The 23,968-nt window shown below is 38.7% G+C and overlaps 1 protein-coding gene across 3 annotated transcripts; it reads left to right on the top strand.

Moving 5' to 3' along the window:
- The first annotated feature begins 935 nt into the window (after positions 1 to 935).
- On the top strand, positions 936 to 22,981 carry GLDN (gliomedin). 3 transcript variants are annotated; one of them, XM_075764681.1, is made up of 10 exons: positions 936 to 1,024; positions 5,420 to 5,471; positions 7,745 to 7,762; positions 8,843 to 8,950; positions 11,160 to 11,306; positions 11,997 to 12,122; positions 17,225 to 17,305; positions 17,387 to 17,512; positions 18,211 to 18,361; positions 21,771 to 22,981. In XM_075764681.1, the coding sequence occupies exons 1-10, from the start codon at positions 950 to 952 to the stop codon at positions 22,225 to 22,227; spliced, it is 1,341 nt and encodes a 446-aa protein (XP_075620796.1). In that variant the 5' UTR covers positions 936 to 949; the 3' UTR covers positions 22,228 to 22,981. The 3 variants fall into 3 exon arrangements, with proteins under 3 accessions (XP_075620796.1, XP_075620797.1, XP_075620795.1); XM_075764682.1 differs by lacking the exon at positions 936 to 1,024 and adding an exon at positions 1,186 to 1,558; XM_075764680.1 differs by lacking the exons at positions 936 to 1,024; positions 7,745 to 7,762 and adding an exon at positions 1,186 to 1,558.
- The last annotated feature ends 987 nt before the right edge of the window (positions 22,982 to 23,968 follow it).

The following is a 23,968-nucleotide window of genomic DNA, read 5'->3' on the forward strand; positions in this document are numbered from 1 at the left end:
CCCTCTACTTTCACCCTGCTCTACCTAAATGTATCATGACAGTTTGAAAGGGAGTCTCCAATGTGATGCCTGAGGACACCAATGGTTTTAGCAGTATTTTTTTTTTATTTCAGAAAGATGAAAACTGTCATATGATGGAGTTGTTTTCCTGTCTTGGCTTCTCTACTGTGTTTAACCAACTGCAGCAGAACCTCATATATTAAATTCAGATTTGATTTGACCTAAGAGTTCAACCTTCAGTGCACTATGGGATTAGTGTGAATTGCAGGTCAATGGCATAGTTAGAATGGAGACAAAATGTTGTACCTGATCAGCTGCAGAGACCTGCAGAGAACTGTCACTTTGACAAAGTTAGCATCAAGAACCCTGTCTTGTAGGAAACTTGGTAATTAAAAGCTGTGAATTTCTTGAGATCACTTTGAAGTAGTAACAATGTAAGAAAACACAACTGCTTTGTCTTTAACATGTCAGCTTTTAAAATAACTTTTCTAAAAAATGGTCTCAGTTTAACTTTTACATTAATGAAGTCTTCATATTCAGTCAAATCCTGCTGTTCTTTACAACAGTGAAATTCTGGATAATTCATTTTCTTATCTTTACTAGGAATTAATTGGGAGCATTTTGTTATATCCCATGTCACAGAAGGGTTAGCAGGAACAATTTTGGAAAAGTCTATGCTGGAACATCTAAGGTGACAGGTGAAGTGTTATTAGTGAATGACATATGATGTTCTTAAAACAGCAAAGTGCCTGTATGCAGAATGACAGTATGTGTATAAAGGAGGGATTTTTACTATGCAGTATCATTTACTGCTTGCATCACAGCTTTGGGGAATGAAGTTAATGAAATCGATACTTGGAAAAGTCATGTGCAATTTGAGTCCTTTAAAAGTATGCCGTGACTACAGGCAGAGGCAGCTGAAGGCTGTCCCTGGCATTCCCCTCTGGAAATGACTAACAGCGGCTTCCCCGTCCTGCCCGGCTTTGCTGGGAGGGTGCGACGTGCCCCGAAGTGCCAGGTCCAGGTGTGGGAGCGGGGCGGCCGCGGTCCCTGTGCTCGGCGGCGCTCCCTCCGCTCGTCCCCAGCCCCGGCGCCGTCTCTCCTCCGCCCCGCACCTTGTCCCTCCGCTCCGCACCCCGTCCCGCCGCCACTCCCCTCCGCCCAGCCAGCGTCCCACGGCGCCGAGGAGCATAAATCCCTCCCCGCCGACGGCTGTTCATCCGTCCCCAGCCAGCCCGCGGTGATGGAGGCGGCGGGCGGCCGGGCGCTGCGGTGGCTGCTGGCCGCCGTGGGGCTGCTCTCGGCGCTCAGCGCCGCCGGGACGCTCTTCCTCCTGGCGCAGTGGCGGGAGCTGGGCGCGGCGCTGCGGGAGCTGGAGGCGGTGCGGCCCGCCGCGGCCAACGGCTCCTTGCGGGACCTGTTGGGCGCCGCCGGCCCCGGCCCGGTGCCCCCCGCGGCTGCCCGCAGCAAGCGGAGCGGGCGCGGGGAGCGCGCCCGCGGACACGTGCGCGCCGAGAACGACGAGATGCTCATGATGATGACCTACTCCATGGTGCCGGTAGGGCGGAGGCGCCTGTCCCGGCGGGGCTGGGAGGCGGGCACCCCGTGCGGCTGCCTTCCGCGGGGCCCTGCCCGCGAAAGGTTCCTGCTGGGACCGGCGCAGAGCCGAGTTCCGGGGGCTGGAGGTCTCGGGGATAGTCGGGCTAAGGCTTGTCCCACCTTCGGCCTGATGAGTCCCCTAGCCGTGCGATGCTGACGTTTGAATTTGCGCGGTGAGGTCTGGCCAGCTGTTGCTGCTGCAGAGTTTATATTGTGCAAAAATACTAACGTGATGCTTTGAGTAGTATGGTACCTAAGAAACTGTAGCTGCCCACTGTCATCTGTAAATGCTGAGGTCTTTGAGTTGATGGGCTATATGGATTACAGGTTATGATTGAACTTTTAAAATGATAGTCATATAGACTAATAGAATGAAGATGTTTTTAAGTAGCATGGATTTAATGAAACTTCAAAAATTTAGTTGCAATAAAAAGTCAGCCTTCTGGCTGCTAAGGTTTCAGATTTTTAAATCTCTGCACCACTAACAGAAACACACACACACACACACACACACACACCCCCCCCCCCCCCCCATGTGTTTTCTGCTGTTCAGCATCTCAACATGAGGTACTGGACATTGCTTTGCCATCGCATTGCTTTGAAATTCATTGTGTCCTTTCAGTAAGCTTTAAATTTGAGGTAGTATTTGATGGGTCAGAAGAGGAGAGCTATATGTGCTTTCTCTGACAAAACTGCATAGATTTTTGCACTTCAGTGTAACGATTATCCTTGTTCAATAAGAACTGGGTCATATAGTTGAAAAATTTTGAATAGATTGAAAAGCTTTTAAGTTCTGAGAAGAAATTCAAGAAAAATATTAATATTGAGGGAACCTGAGTGGAAATTCTGTCCCAGTAAGGATTGCAGGCCTAGGCCCATAAAAAAGTGTAACTCAGGCTCTTACTGATGTAACTAATATTACTGGTTCAAAAAATTACTTGCAGAAAACACACTTTCAGTAATGTTCTGCTGGCATTTTCATTAATAAGCTGTTGCAACAATGATTTTACACTGATAATGCCTCCATTAATATTAGACCTAATGAGATTGTAGAGCGTAGGTGTTCATAGCATAGAGTTTTGATAATGCAGTAGTTTGGGAGTTTAGAATAATTTATTTATTTATTTGTTTACTTATTAGCTAAGGACATTTTAAGTCGTGTGCTTTGAATTTAGAATTTGCAGTACAAGACTTCTGCAATTCAAAGAATGTCTTTTTTTTATTGAGAGGCAAAATGGAAAGATATTGGATATTCGATTCTAGTTTCTAATTCACTTACCAAAGTAGCAACATTTTTTATTGGATCGGTGGCACGGTGAATATTTTAACAGCATGTGGAGAGACTGTTCACTTGTGCAGCTCCTCCATTTAAGTCGCTGCTGTGATCACTGCTATGTGTGATGTGCTTCGTTTAAATGTATGTATCCTGCAGGGAGTTGCTTGGGGTAGTTTGTGTGGGTTTGTTCTTACAAAATTTCCATCAAATATTTTTCATTCTGGCTGCTGCTCAGAAGAGTGTGTAACTGTGTGCAGACCCACTTGCTCAAGGGGAAAAAAGTCCTTAGAATAATTTTCAAGCACCCCCCTTCCACTCCTGCATTTCTGTATTTTGTATCTAATTCTCACTGCTGTAATATGAAGACCTGAATACTTCTGTAGCATGTGACAAAGCTTACAGTTGGTGAGATGATCCCAGATGAGATGAGATGTTCCAGCCTCTGTTCAATGTGGGCTCTGAATGGCAATTTGCCTAAGAAGGATCTCTCTTGAAGTGAAGGCACATGTTTCTGCAGGTTGGCACTACAGGTGTCAATATCCTCCTGCTCTACCCAGCTGCCGGTTGGGGGAGATCTCTTGTGGCCAACGCTCTTTGAAATGTGGTTCAAGAATCTCTGAAATAACTGTAGGCATCAAAAGTCATACTTTAATAATATATTTTTGGTTTTGTGCTTTTTGTATATTTATTTATGGATTTGTAAATATATTTATTTTGTAAGAGAATAAAAATAGGCAAATCTGCTGCTGTAGAAAGGCTGATGAGATAGTGCAATAAGTTTGTGAGCAGTAAGTTTGAAAGAGATTTAAAACAGTGCAAGTAGTGGCTTATGGATATCTAATTATCTGAGTAGTTGCTTCATAGTTTAGGTTGTCTTTTTTTTTTTCCTTTTTTTCACCCTTTCTTCATGAGAAAACTAAGCTTTTAGCATTTAAATAAAATACTGTTATCTGTAGCTTTTCTTTATGGCAAAGGTGATGCTGGCTGATTGGATGACTGGTGTACTCATCTTCCATAGTTAAGCTGGAGGTTCTGTTGTAGGCTATTTGCTATAACACACTTCTTGAGTGCCATGTCTTTTAATTGTCACCTGAATTGCATTGATTGATAATTGCTACTAAGATAATTGGAGGGCACCAAAGCAAGTTGTAATCACTTCAGCAACCTCAACAAAACCATTTAGATTAAAATGCAGTTTGAATTAGAGCACACATGGGCAATGTGAGTTTCACAAATTACAGGGTAGAAGCCAAGTGTTTTTGAGGGGTGTGAGGGGAAAGAGAACAAACAAATTCTGATATTCAAAACCAGTTTGCTCTTCTCAGCTAATTTAGATTGAGTCTAAAATTTCTAAATATAAGAACTGTTCCAGTACAGTCTGGAATCCAGTAAATTCTCAGTATGTGTCTGACAGAATTGAAATACATAGTCAAATGTAGTTTGGTTTTGCAGCAAAAAAATACTTGCCATCAAAATAATTGTCCTCTATCTGTGTCTGTTAGATTTGTCACTTGAAGCTAATGATACTTTAATTTTAAAAATAAAGATTGACAGCTTCAAACAACCTTGCTAGGATTAAACATCAGTCTGCCTTTCAGATTGACTTGCACTTGTTTCTTCTGTCTTTTGTGACTAGTGCATTCTGTTATTTGCAAATAGATAACTGTACAAAGATGAATACGTGTGCAACTCTGGGTAAATATATTCGTAAATTATCATATATTGCACAGCCCTGAAACAATAATCTTTTTCTAACTGTAAACATCAGACTTTCCCATAAAGAGTTGAAGCACTTCCAGTGCTCATGGTCATAATATTCTCATTTCTGCTGGGTGAGTTGCAAAACATTTTAGAGTGGTAACTCTCAGCATGGAGGATGTGTAAAATGAATGTTTGCCTAGCCAAAACCCATGTGTTTTGTAAAGATGAGTTTTTAATTGATAAAGTTTAGTCTACTGTAGATTAAAAGCATCTGTATGAATGTCTGTCTCAGCCTGGTTTTTATAAAGTCTGTCATTGTTAGGATGAAGTATTTTGAATGGATGAGGGTCCATTCCAAATTTGCAGATCTTGGTTATTCTAAGATAAGAAATCGCTTACTTGGAACATAGGTCATCTTTCTCACTGGATATGTAATGTTGAACAGTATCCATCATTTGATATGACTATAAAATAAAATTGAATGTAATTTTTGTTGGCTTTTAATACCTTCCACTAATAAAATGAACGCATAGACAACCACACATGTTTTACAGTAATGTGTGAACTTTAATGCCTAGATGATGTATGGAGTTGTCTGCCCAATATTTTTTTCGTATTTTCAGTAAGGTATAAAATGAGTATATTGAACTGATTCCTATGAGACAATCAGTGCCCGAAGAGTTGAATGGTGTCACAATGTTAAGGTAGTTCTATGTAGTTTATTCTTACAAGCATAGAGTGGACAGTTGTATCTTTGTTTTTGGAATTATTTCTGTGGGCAAAGTAAACTGCATACTTTTATGATATGCATTGTTTTCAACTTTACTTTCTTTGCAATATTAGGTTCGAGTGATGGTGGATTTATGTAACAGCACAAAAGGGATATGCTTAACAGGTATGTTTATTGCCTTAAGAATTTTACCTATGTTAGGAATACAGAATTACAGTGTTTTCAAAGAACTTGAGGTCAATGACTGTGTCAAAGATCTATGCTATTTACTCTATCAGAATTTCACATATCAATTGGGTTATTAATTTCAAAAGATAATAGGTGTTACTTTGGTACTTATCTATATCTTCTTACTATGAATACTCAGTTGATGTTACTTGGAGCTATTTCTTTCCCATGTAATTTTCATAAGCAAATCTTATGGATTTGAATGTTTAAAATACTAGTAGAGGTTTAGTCTTGGTATTTTTGTGTATGTCCCCACACTTCAGGGCTAACATGGGGTGAACATTAAGGGTGTAGGAGCTTGCTTCCATTGTTGTAACAGCTGTGGAGTAGTGGGACTTGAATGAGCAGTGTGTTTGTCTCCTCTGCCTTGGCCCATGATAACAGGATGTTGAGTTTCACATGTTACCAGTGAGGAGTTGGAACAGCTGATGGCTGGGACAAGAGAAGACATGAGAAATTTCTATGTGATGTGGTGAAGAGAATGTCAGGTAGTAGCCAATTTAAGGGTTATGGTCCAGCTTTGAAGTCTGTTACAGACTGAGTCATTTGTTCTTTTTGGAGATGAGATGATTAGAAATAAGGCACTCTTTTATGAGTTTAAAAAAACACTTCACTTGCTGTCTGGTTTCTATTTTCAGATGGCTACGAGGTCCATTTGGCTCAACTGATTTCAACATAAATGAGAATTGCCATAGTGCACACAAATGTGAAATGCTGCTACTGAAGTTGTAGATCTGTTCTGACTGCAACTGAAGCTGAACCACAGACAAACTAAAAGTTTGTTTGTTTGGGCTTCAGACTTCAGAATTCATGCCACTTGGTGCCTTCTGCACCTTTTTACTCTCGTGACACTTAAATTTTATCTCTATTACTGGCTTTCTGTGTTATAGGTCTCTGCGACAGTTGCTACTTTTCAAGCACGTTTCTTATTTATCTTATGGTTATTATACAGGGATAATAAAGATCCTCAGTTTTTGAGGTGAGGAAGTAGAATGAAAGAAGGTGAATGCACTAATGGACATAACATCGTAGCATGGAAAAAATGATCATTTACTGGAAAATTGGCAGAAAGATGTTAACTGATGTTACTGCCTGTACTGATTAAAAGGGATAATTGCTGTAATGGTATTATAAAATGGTTTTCACTTTACTCATAATGGTTTCTAATTAATGCTGAAAATTGTCATCTTTAGGGAAATCTAGTAATTACTGTTATTTTCTGTTGTAGAGAGTTTTGTTGAAACAAGATGGTGCTTTGTTGGCTGGATAAAAATGTTCATAGAACTAATTTGGTTCTTTGATTGCAACTACCACCTTTCTTTGTATTATCCTAACCTGCTTTTTTTTTTTTTTTAATGTGTATTGGGGATCACATAAGAAATCTTTTAATAGAAACATTTTCTGGTTTACTCTTGCTTTACTCTTGCCTGCTATGTTTTCTTCTCATTAAGGCCCTATACTTGAACTAAGAGAGAGAGACAGATTTTTATTGTATTGCATGTTGCTGAATAACTGAAGCAAGTCCAATTGCTAATACCCCAACCAGGTTCTGTGGGGAGCTTGGTCCAGTCTAGAGAACAACTGAATGTGAAAATCCTGATTGTGATTTAGGCATGGTTAATAGGAATGGCAAGACTTTTCATTTTCTTTTTCCTATTTAAATAGTCTGAATCTTGAACTGCAGTGAAATTTCCCTGAAACAGAGAAGCGTAGCATGTATTTTTAATGTATATATTAAACAGGTGTTTTAATTGTGACAATCAGTATTGTAAAGCTATTCATCTTGTACTATAACAAGATCTTGGAGAACACTTATGTAAAGGAAATGTAATGATTGTTAGATGCCTTGCATCCATGGCCTTGTAAAGGCACCGAAGCCCCTGACAGTGAGATTACTTTGTAGAGGTGGTTGTTTGTTAAACCTTTATCAATGGAAATTTGCAAAAAGAAAAATTTATGTGGGTATGTAATTGCTTTAAAGATATTCTTTCAGTATCTTTGCAGTCTGAGTTTCTGCTAATGCTCAAATAGTTATCTATAATACAAAGCTGTTAAATCCATAGGTGTTCATTTTGACGTTTGAGGGGCTTTCATTCCCTTTGACTGTTCTGATCTAATGTTAATTCAATTTGGAATTGCTTTTTGTTTTCTTGCTAGGTTAAACTCACTATTTCTTCTTTTTTGTGTTCTTTTGCTTGTTCTTGTTGTAGGCCCCCCAGGTCCCCCAGGTAAGATGCTCGAACAATTGCAGTAACATTTTTCGGTAACTGAAACAGTTGCTGGTACAAAATGTTGAAATGTAGAAATGTACCTTTTATAGCATAGTCTTCCTCTGCTAATTAGAATGAGTGAGTGTTAAATGACTGCCTGCCTTTATAATTTTTGTATTTGGGTCAACTCTTGCCCCTTTTGAGAGGAGGAAGGTTTTAGACGTTATGCCTTTCTAGTGGAGGGAATAGAACAGTTTCACATTTCCCAAAACGTACTTGATCAAAACCAGATGGAATTAAGAGTGTTTAAGTAGCATTTAGCTGAAGACATGAATGTATATATATAAAAAAACCCGAGTTAACTGATATTATAATTTAACATTAAAAACATCTCTTTAAAAAATATTGGTTACTGATTCTACCCTCCCACCTCCCCCATAACTTTTCTTCCTTTCTTATTTAATTCTCTCTTTCTCCTCTCACTCATGTGGTTGCTAGGCTATAGGAAGGGTTACTTGCTTTCTGTGGTTCTTCAGCTATGGGTCTACTTAGAGTAATTCTCTGTATCAGAAAAGTATGAGGTACTTTTTGTTTGTGGGGGTTCAAATGGCGATGAAGAGGGAGTGATGTCTTCTGTATCAACCAGTCATGGTTTGGCACTGCAGTATTAAGGACAGGTAGGTAAATGCTTTTCTTGTGTTAGGTTAGTCCAGTCAATATCATAAGCAACATCAAAGCTCATGTGGCTTGTGGAAGATGTTACAGTTGCTGTCAAATTCAGAAATAGGATGGGTTCCACTGTGTTTGTCCTGGAGGTGGAATCCAAAAGGCCGATTTGTGCTGGCTGTAATGCAAAATGTGTGCAGTATGCATTTCAGTCAGTTTTCTTATGCTAAGGCTGGGGCAAACAAGCACCTTACCTTTAGGTTTGGTTTCATAGTGGATTTTTTTTTTTGGTTGTTGTGTGTGGCTTTTTTGGTGGCTTTTTTTTTTAGGAGGTTTCTCTATTGGCATGGAAAACATAATGGCCAATTAGTGGATTTTGTATGTCTAAGGAATTAACAGTGAAAATTCATTTATGCTGTTTGGTTTGCTCAGGGCCTCCTGGACTTGACGGACTGCCTGGCTACAATGGATCAGATGGAGTCCCAGGTATACCAGGACAAAAGGGAGAACCAGGAATAAATGGAAAAAGAGGGAAAATAGGTATTGGTTTTTTTTGGTGATTGTTTAAAAAATAAGTCCTTTCTTCCTGTTATATTCAGATATAGTTACTTTTAGACCTTTGTACAGGGAGAAGGGTTTCAATGTTTACAAAGAAGTTGCATGTTACAGAATACTGTAGCGTTCGTTGTCTTACATTAAGCTTTGGTAGATTACTTTAGACTTGCTCCACAGTGAGGAAGATGGTATACATACACCGTAGAATATTGCAAATTAAAGCTATTGAATGCATTTAATTGAATCTCAGTATTCGGAACTTGCTAGTAAATACTGTTATTGTAAGAATATTTCCATTCCCTCAGCCTGCCAATATAATGGCCCTTTGACTTCAGATGTCTTGGGGGGGGGGGGAGAGGAGAGAAAGCCAGAGTTTGGGGGTGAAAGTTGTAATATGTTACCACAGTTTTGGTTCCAGATTAATAACAACTATGGCAGGAGCAGTATATTTCCATATTTTTCTTCTTTTCTATATTGTCCATTTAGGCTGGAAACTCTTGGCGCAGCTGCTTTTTTTTTTTTTGTGTCAGATAAATTTTGTAATGCAGTAGTGTCTCTAGGTACTATGTTAATGCAGCTGGCACAGAGCAGCTCTGCTAAATAGCCCATGGGCTGTGTGTAGCCCACAAGCAATTTTCCATGCTGGTCAAGGAAATTATTTGGCCTAACTTACTGATTTCACCATGACACGTTTCTGTTAAGAAAAGAGAGAACCAGCAGCAGAAGTGCTGTTATCTCTTAGTGCCCAGCTCATCAGCACATAAGGAAATGGGACAGGGCAAATGCTGGCTATAGAGGACAGATCACTGCGCAGTAGCTGCAATGGCAGGTAGGCAGTTGCTGTGCTCCGAGCCTGTAAACCACTGTGAAGTTGTAAAGCAGTAATTGGTTTATCCACTGATGTCTAGTTGATGCACAACAGCTATGTGCAAGCACTGATGGATAATTGGTGCCTTCAAGGCAGAGTGAGAAAGCAGCAGGATGTGCGTGGTAGGAGGGTAAGGAGGCAAAAGGGCAACAGAGTGGTAGAATAAGGGGTAGAGAAGAGGAAGGGTATGTGGATGAGTAGACAGGCTGATGTTAGCAGGGTGGTATTTATAGTGGCCCATCTGTTATTCTGGTTTGTGCACCTATCCATTTGGGCTTGCTGGCAGGTACAAGTGGAACAATTGTCTGCTGTATCTTGAGGTGCTAACTGGTCTGTCACTTTAGTATCCTCAATGGATTTTTAAAATTGGAAATTAAAGTGAGAACAGGTCTTCAGAAAGTCAGGTGGTAGTTGTGCCAAAGACACATTTTGGATTCACCCCAAAACTGTAATTCTATTTCTGATTTCACAAAATCAATTTAAATAGTAAAACTGTAAGTAGAAACCAAGCATTTTCTTCTCAAGTACTAACAAATGTAACTTATTTGAAACTTATGCCTGTAGGAGTACTGACATTTTTATTTGTACAACTGTACAACTTCTCTCCTAAAGCAAGAAAATACTAAGCGCCACAAAAGTAGAGGGTGCAAGGTTTTGATGTGTCAGTTGTACAAACACACCATTCTTTTCCTTATTGTGAAACTAAATCACACAGGGCAAAGGAAGATCGTGTTAAATATGCTACATTACTACACAATCAAGCACAAAAAGTATGTGGACTGATCATGCTTTTAACACGTGAAGAGGGAGGGTTATAGCAGCCAAGTGAAAATGTTGCTAGACAGCTGTATCTGTGCTCTGTTGGGACAGTGGCAAATGTTTTAAGTACAATATGTGTTGTAATGTTAGTGCATAATTACTTTAAGAAGAAGTCTAGAGGAACCATGAAAATGCCCTTCTTTAATACCTTACCAATGTGAAAGAAATATATTACTTCACATCTTTCCTTAGTATTCTACTTACCCAGAAATTCTCCATCCAGTGGTAACAAGGCCCAGGTCTGTATATTTCATGTTCAAAGCTCAGAGATCACTAGGTAAAGAATGTATTATTTGCACCAAATGGATTATATGCCATTTCCCTTCATATTAGGTTACAATGTTTTTTGAAATCAGAACAAATTACAGCTACCCAGTTTAAATGCAGGTGAAAAACACAACTAGAGTGAATATGGTTTGTGTTTAAAAAAAAAAAAAAAAAAAAGGATTGATTAATGTTTAGTGCCAGAACAGTGTTCTTGATACTGAAATGCTTTTTTATTTCTAGGTGTGCCAGGACCAAAAGGTGATCAAGGACAGAAAGGAGAACCTGGAGAAATGGGTTTACCTGGCAAGGATGGTATGCCAGGAGGAAAAGGTGCAAGAGGAGCAAAGGGTGAAAAGGGGGATGCAAACAATGATGTGGTATTAGAAGGTAGGAAGAAGTGCTCTTAGGAGCTCTCTTGCACTAGTGTACTCGACGTGAAAAAGACATACTCTGCTTCTGAAGCATGAATGTGATCAGCAAGAGTAGGACCAACCAGCATAACCACATTATCCATAGTGAAGTTGGAGTATTGGTCTGCCCAGGAGATTATGTTCTCTTTTAGTGCAAATTTTCACAAAAACTTGCCTGCTTGGACTTTGGGTTGAGGGGTATGTGAATTCCACCCTTTCCACTTCACTTCCAGACAGTTGGTTGATCTCGTACTCTTTCTTGCAGTGTAGTTTTATTTTTCTATTAGAAAAAGAGGGGCAGATTTCCACTCAGGAATACACGAAGCAGCCACAAATATAAGCTGTGTAAAATTATAGCACTGTAGCCTCTGAAATTGAGGCCTTAGAATACAGTAAGTGAAGGGCAACAGTGCTTTCTAACTGGCTAATGTGCCTGTAATCCAGATAGATATATTGCATTGATATCCTACAATTTGTGAAGTTCCGTATGGCTCACCTAACAAACGGCATCCCAGTGAGTCTATTGCACCATATTTCTGTACACAGAAACCTCTTAAGAAGAGAGGCTGTTTTAGAGATCTCTGAGTCCATTGTGTGGACATTTACAGTTCTCTGCAGGTTGCCTGTTGCTTACAGGGCCTGCAATTGTACTCTGTTTTGTACATAGGCGCAAAAGGTGAACGTGGACCACCAGGGCCCCCTGGACCACCGGGACCCCCAGGGCCTCCAGGAAAACGTAAAGATAAAGGTAAAGCACAGCTGCAGGAGAACATATACAGCAGCAAATGCACAGGTTAGTTCTTTCCAGTGTTCTTTTTAGTGTTATAAACAGGTTCAAGATTTAACCCATTGCTCTGACTCTCACAAAAGAGTAAGCATGTGTTTAATCAGTAAAACTGCGCAAACCTAATGCTGAGCATGGGCTTAGGTGTTTTGCTGACATATAATTTGGATAAGGCAGCAAGCTGTCACTGTTATTATTAATCGTGCTATGCTAATGCTCAGGCAAAGTATTTCCACATGGTGTTTTCTGTTAAATGGATATGTTTAGAAAGTAAGAGAAAAGCAGTTGAAATTTTTAGCTTTTAAATGCCGAATTTTAATTTTATGTGTAAATATAACACCTGTTAACTAGGCTACATTTCACTGTCCTACAAAATGAAATTGCCTAGTCATTGGCAAAACTTTTAAAAGCTGGAGGAACATAAAAGGATTCTCTGAGACTTTGCGTCCACTGTAATATGTAAGTTTTGGAGCACGGTGATGAGTTCTTTTCTATTGTTGCTATTTATCATTATTGTATCCCAAATGACAGGTGGATCACGAGTCCCTTTTATTTCCTTTACTGTAGCTGTGTTGGTGAGATATATGGCCAACTCTAATACTGAGAAAGGACAAATTAAAGGCAGTAGATTCCCTTCAAAGTGTGGCCGCAAATTGCACAGCAGATACTTATCTTTTGGTTCTAACATTATCCAGACTACCAGGTTATAGACTGTTTGCTGAAGTGTAGCAGCTGCTATGCTTTTTTTGTTTAGGTCACCGATTAGGGTGCTGACATAATTAAGAGTTTGCCATGAGATATCTCTGGTGTGATTTTCAAGTGTGCTGGATACCAGTAAATCCTTATGGACTGAACTTGATATTGTGGCTTGTTGAAAAATTATGTCAGTATTTCATGTCAAAACTTCTATTCATGTTTTAGAAGATCTTTTTCTCAAATAGGTTAAAGTTGTGTCTTTCATAAAATCTGTGTGTGTGTGTGCACGTGCCTATGTGTGTGTTTTAATTAGTAAAGCGCTGCCTCTGCTGTGTGGAGCACACATGGAGAAAGCTAGTTGGCAAATGTCTCCTCCTCCAGCAGCTGGCTGATTGGAAGTACTCCGCTGTCTGAAATGGTGTATTGTGTAAATACATTGACAGATATAGTGTACTGAGCATATTTTCCCATGCCTGAAGTTTATATGGATTTAAACATACTAATAATAGCTAAATACTTTGTGGAAGAAAGTGTTAATGTCAAAGTCATACCAAAGACTATATTAATAAATATTCTAAAAACCTATAATAAAGACATTTCTCACTATAGTTTTACAGATATTTATATTTATCATAGAAAAATTCCGTTTTAAACTGGATTTTTCAGATAGGCTTGAATTTTTTTTTGCATGTTTGAGTGGGAATAGTTTCTAAGAGATTAACAGGGACATTGAGACTCTCTGTGAAGGTATTTGCAACTTTTGTAATCAGCTTGTTTTCAACAACATTGAAAAGAAAATGTAATTTCTGTGATCTTTGACCTCTTTAATGTTCTAAACAATTCTGTTTTGAATTAGAAGTATTAAATGAGGGTTTGATTTTTCTAATGCTTTTCAGTGCCAGTTCAGGCTCGTGGAGGGAGTGGGTGCAGTTGGGAAGCCTGGTGCTTGGAACTCAAGGACATTCTTTACTCATTTTGTTGTGAAAACCAGCAGCCATGTTTTAGAGGTATTTCAAGATGGATGTCTGAAGTTGCTGGACATCTGAAAGTTTTGGCCAAAAACGTTATCATACATTCCTGAAAACTCTCTCTCTCAAAAAATCTGGTTTAGAGATTTGCATTTCAAATTGTTTCTGGATGAATGATTTGAAAGGAGAGAGCCTGGAAGAGGAGAGCCTTTTTTTGTTTGGTTTTTTTTTTTTTTTTTCCTTGCCAGTGCAGAATTAGCAGTAGAAGATGAGAGGAGCTTGCAATTTGGATGCTCAGGAACATGGGTTCTACAAACACTATGGTATTGTGGTAACTGGAAAATTTTGGTTCAAGCAATTAGCTGATTATGGAGAGCAAAGAGAAGCTGGTGCAACAACAGCATTGTATTTCTACCTTACTCCGGCCTGAGAATGGAAGCAAACTTTTGGTTTTGGATCTACATGCTGTTCTGGATCTGGCTGTCCTTGTCTTTTACCCTGGATGGTATTGCATTCGAGCTGGTTGTAGTTTTCAGTGACTGTTGCTAACCCTACAGTTCTGGGATGAATTTTCCTCCCAGCTGAGATGCCTGTTTTCAGGGAGGTTAAGAGTGATCCTATAAAAGAATAGCAAAAGATGTCTCGGTTACTAATCTTTCCCATTGCTGGAAAAGAGAGTTATCTGTGATAGTGTTTGGTAAAGTAGGGTTTCTTTTGTAATTGGGAATGTAATTTCTTGATAGGCATACCGAAAGGGAATAGCACAAGAACTTTGTGCAGCTATTAAGTGTGAAACAAGCAGAGCAATTTGCATGTGTCACCATTAACAGGGTGCTTTGCTATGCTTTTATGTCACCACCATTCTCCACAGTTTGCTGAGATGAAAAATCTTTTTTCATTATTATTATAAATGCTATTAACCAGAGAATATTTAATATTGGGTGGAACATATATCAATTATTTCTGCCTCTTATTTTTAATATAGCATGTAATTGTAACTGTAGTAGCATATAAGAACCTCAGTCAGGAGACTGTGGGTTTTGAATTATCAGAATGGAGCCCAAAGAGCCTTCTTACAATGGAAAGTAGATAGCTGGAGCAGAAATCTCATCCTATTTGAAATTCAGAAATGCATGAACTGTTGTACAAGATATAATTGGACCATTTACTCAGGTAGCCTCTTCTCAAGTGTTGAAACAGACTGAAGTGCTTTGGAGGATAAGCTGATGGATTTCTGATGGATTTTAAATCCCAGTGTGTAAATGGGAGTTATACTCAAATAACTCTGCAAAGATGAGATCTTCCTCAATGAGCACTTATATTTTATGAGTCAGCAGGCTGTGAGATCTTATTACCAAAATTCAAAGAATAAAACAGCTTTTTGTAATTAAATATTCGTGTCCCTTTGAAGAAAAAGAGAATACACATGCTGATTTACAATTGTAATTAACTTATTACATAAGAATACAAGAATAGTTTGTTTGAATTTCGAATCAGGTAAATCTTTATTTCTTTAAGAGAAGAGAATAATTAGTTGGAAGGTCAGATATATTTGTTCTCAATGGTACCGTTAGCTAATTCTGAAAGAAACGAAACATCCCTGCTCCACGCTCCCTTGCTCCATCCTTCCCACCCTCCCTAGACAGACCAAATCAGTAGTTTTAGTGTCTTTTAAACTCCATTAACTCTCAGTGAGAATATTTTATTATAGGAATCAGTAGGATATTTATCTCTCTTGATGGAAAGAAAGAAGTGAAAATTTCACATAAGCGTCTCTGATTGAAAACTGTCTTTTTAATCTTAGTTGCTTTCTGTTTCATGCAGCTGAGTCCTCAGAAGATTGCAAATGTTCTCAAATGCAAATAATGCGCTCAGCTTCATTACAAACACTGACCTGGTCCTTGACTATTCTATAGTCTTCGGTAAACTACTGTGTTAGGGAACTGCTTGTTTGGTTAACTGTCTATTAGACTCAGCCTAGGAAAATGAACTTGTGCATTGGAACTTATAATTTCCGCTGAGTGGGTTCATTTTTTGGGATATTTTGACAATATTTTAAGATCAGAGGCTGGAAAGGGATCTAGAGGGATTGGGTGATTCTAGCTATAGGCATTCATCTTTCCATGGTTGGATTGACTGTTTGTGCCTTACTTTGGAGATACACTGTGATCACTTACAAACTTTCAATGTCATATCACCAAATGTCCTAGATAAATGAATGGGAGAAGTATGTGTTGTTCTTGCTCTGTCTTGGAATAGTTTCCTTCTGCATGAACAAAGAGAGGATGTAACCTAAAGGAGAAAACAACAATGCAGTATAATCTGTCCTTTCTTTCCTGAATGTCATGCTACCCTTTCAGCATTACTTTATAGTTATTTCATATTTTTACTATCTTTCTCATTTAAACTTCCATCACAGCCCTGTAAATCCCAGAAATATATTGGAAGGCAACAATGAAAATGCATTTCCACAAGAATTTTTAGCCTGCATGTCAGGCAGCATGAAATGTGTAAAGAGATGAAAGTTAAGAATGGAATTAGAAAACAAGGCTGTAATGAAATCAGGGTATCTTCAGCAAAGAGCTGAGAACTGTTATCTGGTTATTCAGTCTAAGCAAACTGAAATGTGTTGCATTGTTTTAAAGGCAGAAGAGGTATCTGGGCTTATAGAAAAAGGTCCATAAACAATTCATTTTGGCATTGTTTTAACAGTAAATGCTAAGAGAAAACCCGACTAAGCTACTCTTTAAATTGTTGAGGGATGGGGAAAATGTTTCCAGGTGTTTCTTTCTAACGTGAACCATTTCTATGTGTGTAAGGAATATAGTGTGTAATTTCCCTTAGTCTTTCACATTGCTTCTTTAATGGCATGGATGACTGATCTGCATTCTTATGCATTATGTGCTCAGTGTATGTGTTAGTACTTTATTACTGTCTCAGGCACTAGTAGCACGAGCAAAACTTCCAGTGTTGCTTACAGAATACAACCCCTCTGATAGAGTATGTAGATTTGGGCATGAAGCTTTTGAGTTTAGCCATCACTCATTCCCAAGAAAGCATTTTTGGTATTAACTGCTAAATCAGCCAGCTGTCAGCTATCTTGGTTATCTAAAGTTATCTAAGGAAAGGGGCAACTCAGTCTTTCTAAGCAGCTAATCAGAAATTCACAGCTAAGGAATTAAATCTGTTGAGTGAAGTCAGCCACTCCTCAAAGTTGACTGTATACCTGACAACTTTAAGGAAACAAACCAGCCCCGAACACTTCATTTCCTTGGCAGAAGTGAGAGCAAGAGAGCAAGTCTTTTTTTAATGTCATTTTTTGACCAGGCCAACCTCAGCTTTTTTCTCAGTTGTCATTCCTTTATTTTAGTGGAGTCACTGATATGCACATCTGTCACATCAAATATAGAAAAATGTCATGTTTTACTCTTTCTCTCTCAACTCTAGGTGAGACGTGTGCTGTACCAAATGATGATACCCTGGCTGGAAAAGCTGAAGACAGAACTCCTGGTCCTTCACAAAAAGCTGGTAACCCTCTACAGAGCATGACTAACTGCTACTTACTGTTTTAATGTCACAGATAATGGACATGTGCTTTTTCTCTACTAGAATGTGTCATAACATCTGTGGGAAGTCCTGTTCACTTTGTTAGTGTACAGCAAACATTTGGAACTTGGATGCGGGAACCTGCAAATATAAGCGATGAAAGGATTTGGCTTACCATGCATTTTTCAGGTACATTAGTAGCAGTCACCGATCAAAAATAAGTTGCTATACTAATATTGCTTGCTTAATTCCTTTAGCCTAAATTAATATTTCTAATCAAGTATGATGGGCTCTTCACCCACATCTTCTTCAGAGTATTTTCCACATTACCTGTATAATATTTGACTATACATATGGTTAGACATTTGTAGTATCTTTAGACATTTTCAGAGTCAACATCAGATTTTGAAAATAGTTGAGGATTTTAGTTTCTTTAACCAATTCAAGTTTAAATGCCTGTTGTTTATGCCTTTTTATGCTTTTCTTTCAACAGTTTCCTATGGCTTTACTTCCCTAAATTGTAGCTAGGAGTTCCGCCTTTTCATTTACCTAGCCATGAAAATGAATCAGATGCTGCATGAACGACATTTAGTGCAGGAAAATTTCTAGGACCTAAGTGGAAAAAGGAAATATTTTCTGTGTATTTACCAACTGTGTTCAGAATTAGGGCCAATCAGGTCAGTGGGAAGCAGGCCCTTGAACACCTCTATAGATGATTTTTTTGTGTGTGTGTTCATCTCTGGATTATCTTATGTTCCATCAAGTTGAATCACTATTGAAAACACGAATACAGTTGTTGTCTGTCAGATTTTTGATTGAGATTTACTTTCAGAAGAGATTGAATTCTATGATAGTCCTTTTTTTTCCATGTTTTCCCCTTCGTTCAGGAAATTCTATAAAAGAGTATGAGAATTCCAATGCCTTGCTGAATGACAGCTACAGGATCATTAACATCACAGGATTCTTTTACGGATGTGGTCATGCAGTACAAAACAATCACCTGTACTATCAGAAGGGAGGAACCAATGTCATTCTGAAGTAAGTCAAACATAGTGGGCTTAAGACAAGTGATGTTGTGGAAGGAGGAGCAATGGGTTAAGTGTGGCAAAGATGAACCTCAGAAAAGCAGATTGCATTCCTTGTGCCATTTCATGTTTCTCTTTGGTCCTATCTAGAATAGGAAGAATGGAGGAATGGTTCCAAATTCTTTTCAGAACAGAACAACTAATTCTTTCCCATCTATAACGAGAATGTGGGCCACTGGCCTTCCATCTGTGTGTGTGGCTGTGGGAGGAGAGGAACTGGGAGGGTAGTCCAGGTCCATTACTCTGCTGTGACAGTCAGTTCTTTAAGTGTTGTTCAGCTCTGTCTCTGAGTGGTTACCTTGAGTAGTTACTACAGGACAGGACAACTGGGCCTCCAGATTAACAAGATGCCATGTGCAGAGGTGACAACAGATTTTTCTTTTGTCTGTCCTGGGGTCCAACAGGTTTCTGCTGTATGTCACATTGCTGTGAGTATTCTTGCACTTGGATTCTTTGCTGTGTTCATAATTGCAAGAAAGAAATCTGAACAGACTAAGGAATTTGGGGGTCAGAAAAAAGCAATTGATTTAAAAAAATAAGCTGTCCACCTACCTGCATCAGAGTAAGAGCTGGTTCAGCTGCAGTTTGGGGGACACAGATGAGTGATTATATGATTATAGCCCATTTGTGGAACTTGGCTTTCCAGAGCTGCTTGCTGGATGGATGCACATGCTTTGCTCTCAGATAGCGCTGTTCTTGGCTGGTAGGAGTTGAGTTAATGGTGCTAGTGCAGAGGAATGCACTAAGGCACCAGCTGAGGACATGGCGACCTGGTGAACTGCACATTCCAACTGTGGAGGAGTGGCTCTGCTGTTTGATTTCCTTGTAATAAGAAGTTCCTACAACTCTCCTAATGCATCTCCCTGAATTGGAACTGGGAATTGCATCTCTATGTGAGTTTCTACTGAGGGCAGAGACAGACAATACAAATCAAACCCAAAACCTCTTCTTGTGCGAAGAGCCAAAGACAGACAGTCCAAGGGCAAGGGAAAGATTGCATATGCTTTCAATTTCTCTTGCATGACTCTGATGTTTGAGCCAAGAACATTACTATACTTTGATGTCTATTCCCAAGCAGGTGTGAATGCTGCCTTTCTATATTTATTTGGATGCCAAGGAATGTGAGCAAGCTGCTTGGATTCTGTAATATTTATTCTGCCAAAGACAAGCCCACTTTTTGGCAGCCTCCTTTCAATATCCTTAGGGCTTTTTGTTTATACATTTGTCAAAGACAATATCTGTCTAAGCAATACACAGTGATAGGACAGAAGTTCCTCACTTTTGCATGGGTACCGTTAATTGGGAAATGCCTTCACGCAGAGATGAACACAAGCTATTTGTGGAATTTCAAAACCTCTCTAAGAAGTTGCTGGGAGATGGCCTTTCTGTTCAGTTATTCACTCTGATTATTTACCTTCAGCACAGATAGGATGAGGCACTATGAAGTCTGTGACTGAAGTCCTCGATTTTGGGCTGCAGGAAAGCTTCTGGGAGTTTATGTATTGATGTAATAGAAAGAATAGGTGAGGACCTTGTTGGTTCATTTTGCAAATGTTGAAAAAAATACTGAAAAGGACTTTCCAGTCATATTTAAAAGCTGGTAGAACTAGGTTTGTCTGACCTTTGGCAGGTTTTCTCATGATGGTCAGATCCCTGACGTTATGATTGCGTCAGTCTTTCTTCCTTTGTTTCATAACGTGCTTTCCCATCTCTGTTATTTTTTGTTGACTTCGTTCATCTTAGTGATCAGAGAAGAGTTTGTAGCCTGAGTTTCCAGCAGTTGATGAAAATATTACACTATGTCTTGTCACTTACCTCAAGGTGCCAGAAGATTAAGGAATTTCTGAACCATTTGAAGTTCTAGGTTAGACTGTCCTTGATTCTTAACTAGGAGAGTGGAAGAGAACCTCAGGAATGAAACCTCACTTTTCTGCTTTCTTCAGGATTTTCACATAAAAAAGAGGAAAAAGGGTGTTCTGTGGTGTAGATATTGCACATTTCCAATGAATCTTGAGATTTTTTTTTAGCTTGCTGGCTTTTTAATAGAAAAAAACCCTGAAGAAAATCTGCATTTCTATGTGATTATTTCTGCTAAGGGCTGTCCTCTAGTCCTTGCCCTTGAATGAGGTTATTTACAAACATGAAACAACTAACTGGGTTGACACGCATATTTCTCTTAAATCTTCTTCAGCCTTGAAGCCTTTTTTTATCGCACATACATGCTGCTGGAATACAGAGTTGCTGTAGACATGAATTTTACAAAAGCTGAGGGGAATCATCTAGTTAGTCATTCTTGATGTTTCTTAGGACTTTTTTCAGTATATGCTATCGCTGCAGCCTCCACAGAAAAATTATCCTTCTGCTATTTTTTTCTTCTACTCTAAGTTTCTGGATCTGAAATGTTCCTGTCATTGAGCCTGTCTTTTCAGAAAACTTTTGTAACTGCAGCAGGTTCCTATATTGAGTAGTGTTTTTCCTCTATTTGAGGAATGGGGCTATACAGTTAGTTAGAAGTCAGATGATGAAATGCACTTCACTGCAGAAGGCATTACTTTAGCAAAGGCAGAGAGAGTATGCTTTATCCTTTAAAGCACTGTGTTATTCAGTGATTAAATGCTAACTGCAAATGTGTCTTGATAGTAGCTGATTACCCTCTTAAACTAGTAGAGGAACTCAATTTAGCTGTTAAGTGCTGCTGTCCTCAGATTATCATCCTATTAAGGAATTTCAAGGAATAAAAACAATTTTCTACATCAGAGATGAGACATTCAGGCTGTCCTGTTGGAGGCTGGCATGAGGTCAGAATTTTGGCTCTGCAAAAGTAGAATTTTTATTCCTTTGATGCTTACTTGAGTGAATCACTGCATTATCTGAACTATTGTCAAACGAGGAACTCTAAGACTAGGTGAATCTGCCCAGAATTCATGCTGGTTTGGTCAATCACATTTTCTGCCTTTGGTTCCCACCTAGTAGAAAGCAAACTTCAGTACAGATTTCACTTCACAAGTTTGGGCCTTCATCTGGTATCTAATTCTTTTTCATACCCATTCCTTTTAGTTGCTTCTTTCATCCCAGTGATAATAAAGCTTATAGACTAAATAAAGTGAAACCTACCAAAGTGAGTTCATGCTCTTGTGCGTCTTTTAGATTGGTTATTACTTTGGAATTTTCTCCTAGTGTTTTGGAAGGTGCTTTGAGTGCAGTACTTCATCTTAAAAGACATCAGAATGGTCCTTGAATTCAAGTATTTTCAACAATGCTCCTATCAGTAATGATGCATTGTGAATTGATTCAACCAACCAGTGTGTGTAAAAACAAATTCTTAAGACAACATACTGAATACTTGCTTTATCTCATTTCAGACTTGGGCTTGATAAAGCATCGTTGGGCACACTGCTAATTGAAAATGCTTTATATCACGGTCGTAACTACCTCTTTTCTAACTCGAAGACGTATTTCAACGTAGCAGTGGATGAGAAGGGTCTTTGGATTATATATGCCTCAAGCACTGATGAAAATATAATAGTAGCACATATTGATGAAGAGACGTTCTCAGTCATTCGACATATCAATACTACATATCCTAAGTCCAAGGCTGGTAATGCATTCATAGCATGTGGCATTATGTATGTTACTGATACTAAGGATACAACAGTAAGTTTTGCTTTTGATTTATTGAAAGAGAAGCAGATTGATGCGAGGTTTGAGTTACGGTCTTCACAGTCTGTTCTTGCTATGCTTTCATACAGTCTAAGAGATAAGAATTTGTATACATGGGAGAATGGGAGCTTAATGGTATACCCTGTATACTTTGGCTGATGAATATCTTTTTAAGTATCACGTATGGGAGCCATGTTTGACTAAAGAGGTATTTTAAAGCTATATGATGTACACGTGGGGGTCTCTTGGTATAACTTTCTGTTCACTGATGGTGGTTTGTGAGTGTGCATAAAAGGGAGATCAGGTGTCTTTGTGTAAACACACTGCAGTCATATAGGCCGTTCTCGTCTTTTTAAAAGAATAGCTGTTCAATATTGCACCTGGCACACAGCACAGACTTGCTTTTGTTTTTCCCCTGTTATTCAGCCGATGATTACATCTAATATACATTGATTATTCCATGGTCATGTGCTCAGCAGAGACTATTTATAACTTTCTGTTGCAATCATCTTATCTGCCATCATTTTCTAGTCAGTGATTATGGTCTAGTATAAATGGCTAAATACCGAACTTTTGTGTACAAATACCTTTGTAATTTTCACTTAATACTTTCCACTGATTCTCTGTGAGCATTTTTTGGACAAACATACAGAGCTGTTAAAAATAACAGGGATGGAAATAGCTGTTTAAACAGGAAAAAAGCAGGAAGCTTCAAATTGGACAAGTCCAGTGAACTGTTACATAATGAAAAGCAAAACCCAGCCCAAGTACAAGGAAAATGGGAATAATGGCATTATTAAATATTGAATATACATGAAATTGTGTTTAGTAAATGGAGCATGGGAAGAAAAGTAATGAGGTATAAAATTGAAGCAATGTAAAATTTATGATTAAAATTCCCTTTTTAACAGCATTTGAGTTGCTCGTGTTGCTGCAGGCTCTTCTTTGTCCCTTATTGCCATGTAAACTATACCACTATAATTTATACACTGTACTTAATTATAGGAAGGTACATTTCTAAAAAAAAAAATTTTCCCCATATTCATCCATACAAATGAAATAATAAAATGAAGGGTATTTTTTGCTGCTATTTTTAGAAAAAATATCTGGAATGGGAATGCACATATTCATCATGGTGCTTACTGACTTAATTTGTTGTTAATCTTAATTCAGAGATTGCCCACTCACATTCAAATTTGAGAGCTAGAGGTGAGAAATAATAGGAACTTTTTGACTTACATTTTGTTGTGGTATTTCAGATTCCTAAATTTAACATGGAAGCATAAATTCCTACTGTTGCTTTATGTATCTGTATTCAAAATCACACTCTCAGAAAACCACTACCTGAATTTCTAAGCTTTCTGCGTATATTGGTAAAGTTCATGGAGCTCATCCAAATATTTAGAAGCAAAGTGTCACTTCCAACAGCTCAGTGCAGTTCAGGGTTTAATACCTATATGACATCCAGGCACCATCAATGGGATTAATGAACTTGGGAACATCTGTGCCTGCACAACCTTGTCTAGCAAATGGGCTGGAAAAATACCTCTGCTGCAGCTGAGCTTCAGTGGGCAATACAGGGGTGATTGGGCCTGGGCTGTAACCTCTCTTCTCAGCGTATTTGCTGGTTTCACTAAGGCTAGTATTCAGGCTGTGCGTGGTGAGGAGAGAGATGCAGAGGGAAACAAAAATCATAATTAGTACTTTGAACTAGTATATACATCAAAACTTATATACCAAGAGTTCTATCTATACCTATAAAGAGCACAAAACTTCAGTCCAGAGCTATGGTTTTGCGTATATGGGCTTTTGACTTTCAGTTGGTTTTTTAATGGATTTTTTTTTGGGGGGGCGGGGGGGGGGGAGTTGTTGTTTTGAAAAAAAAAAATGAATTATGGTA

The sequence above is a fragment of the Balearica regulorum genome, chromosome 12 (assembly GCF_011004875.1).
Source record: "Balearica regulorum gibbericeps isolate bBalReg1 chromosome 12, bBalReg1.pri, whole genome shotgun sequence".
Lineage (NCBI taxonomy): Eukaryota > Metazoa > Chordata > Aves > Gruiformes > Gruidae > Balearica > Balearica regulorum.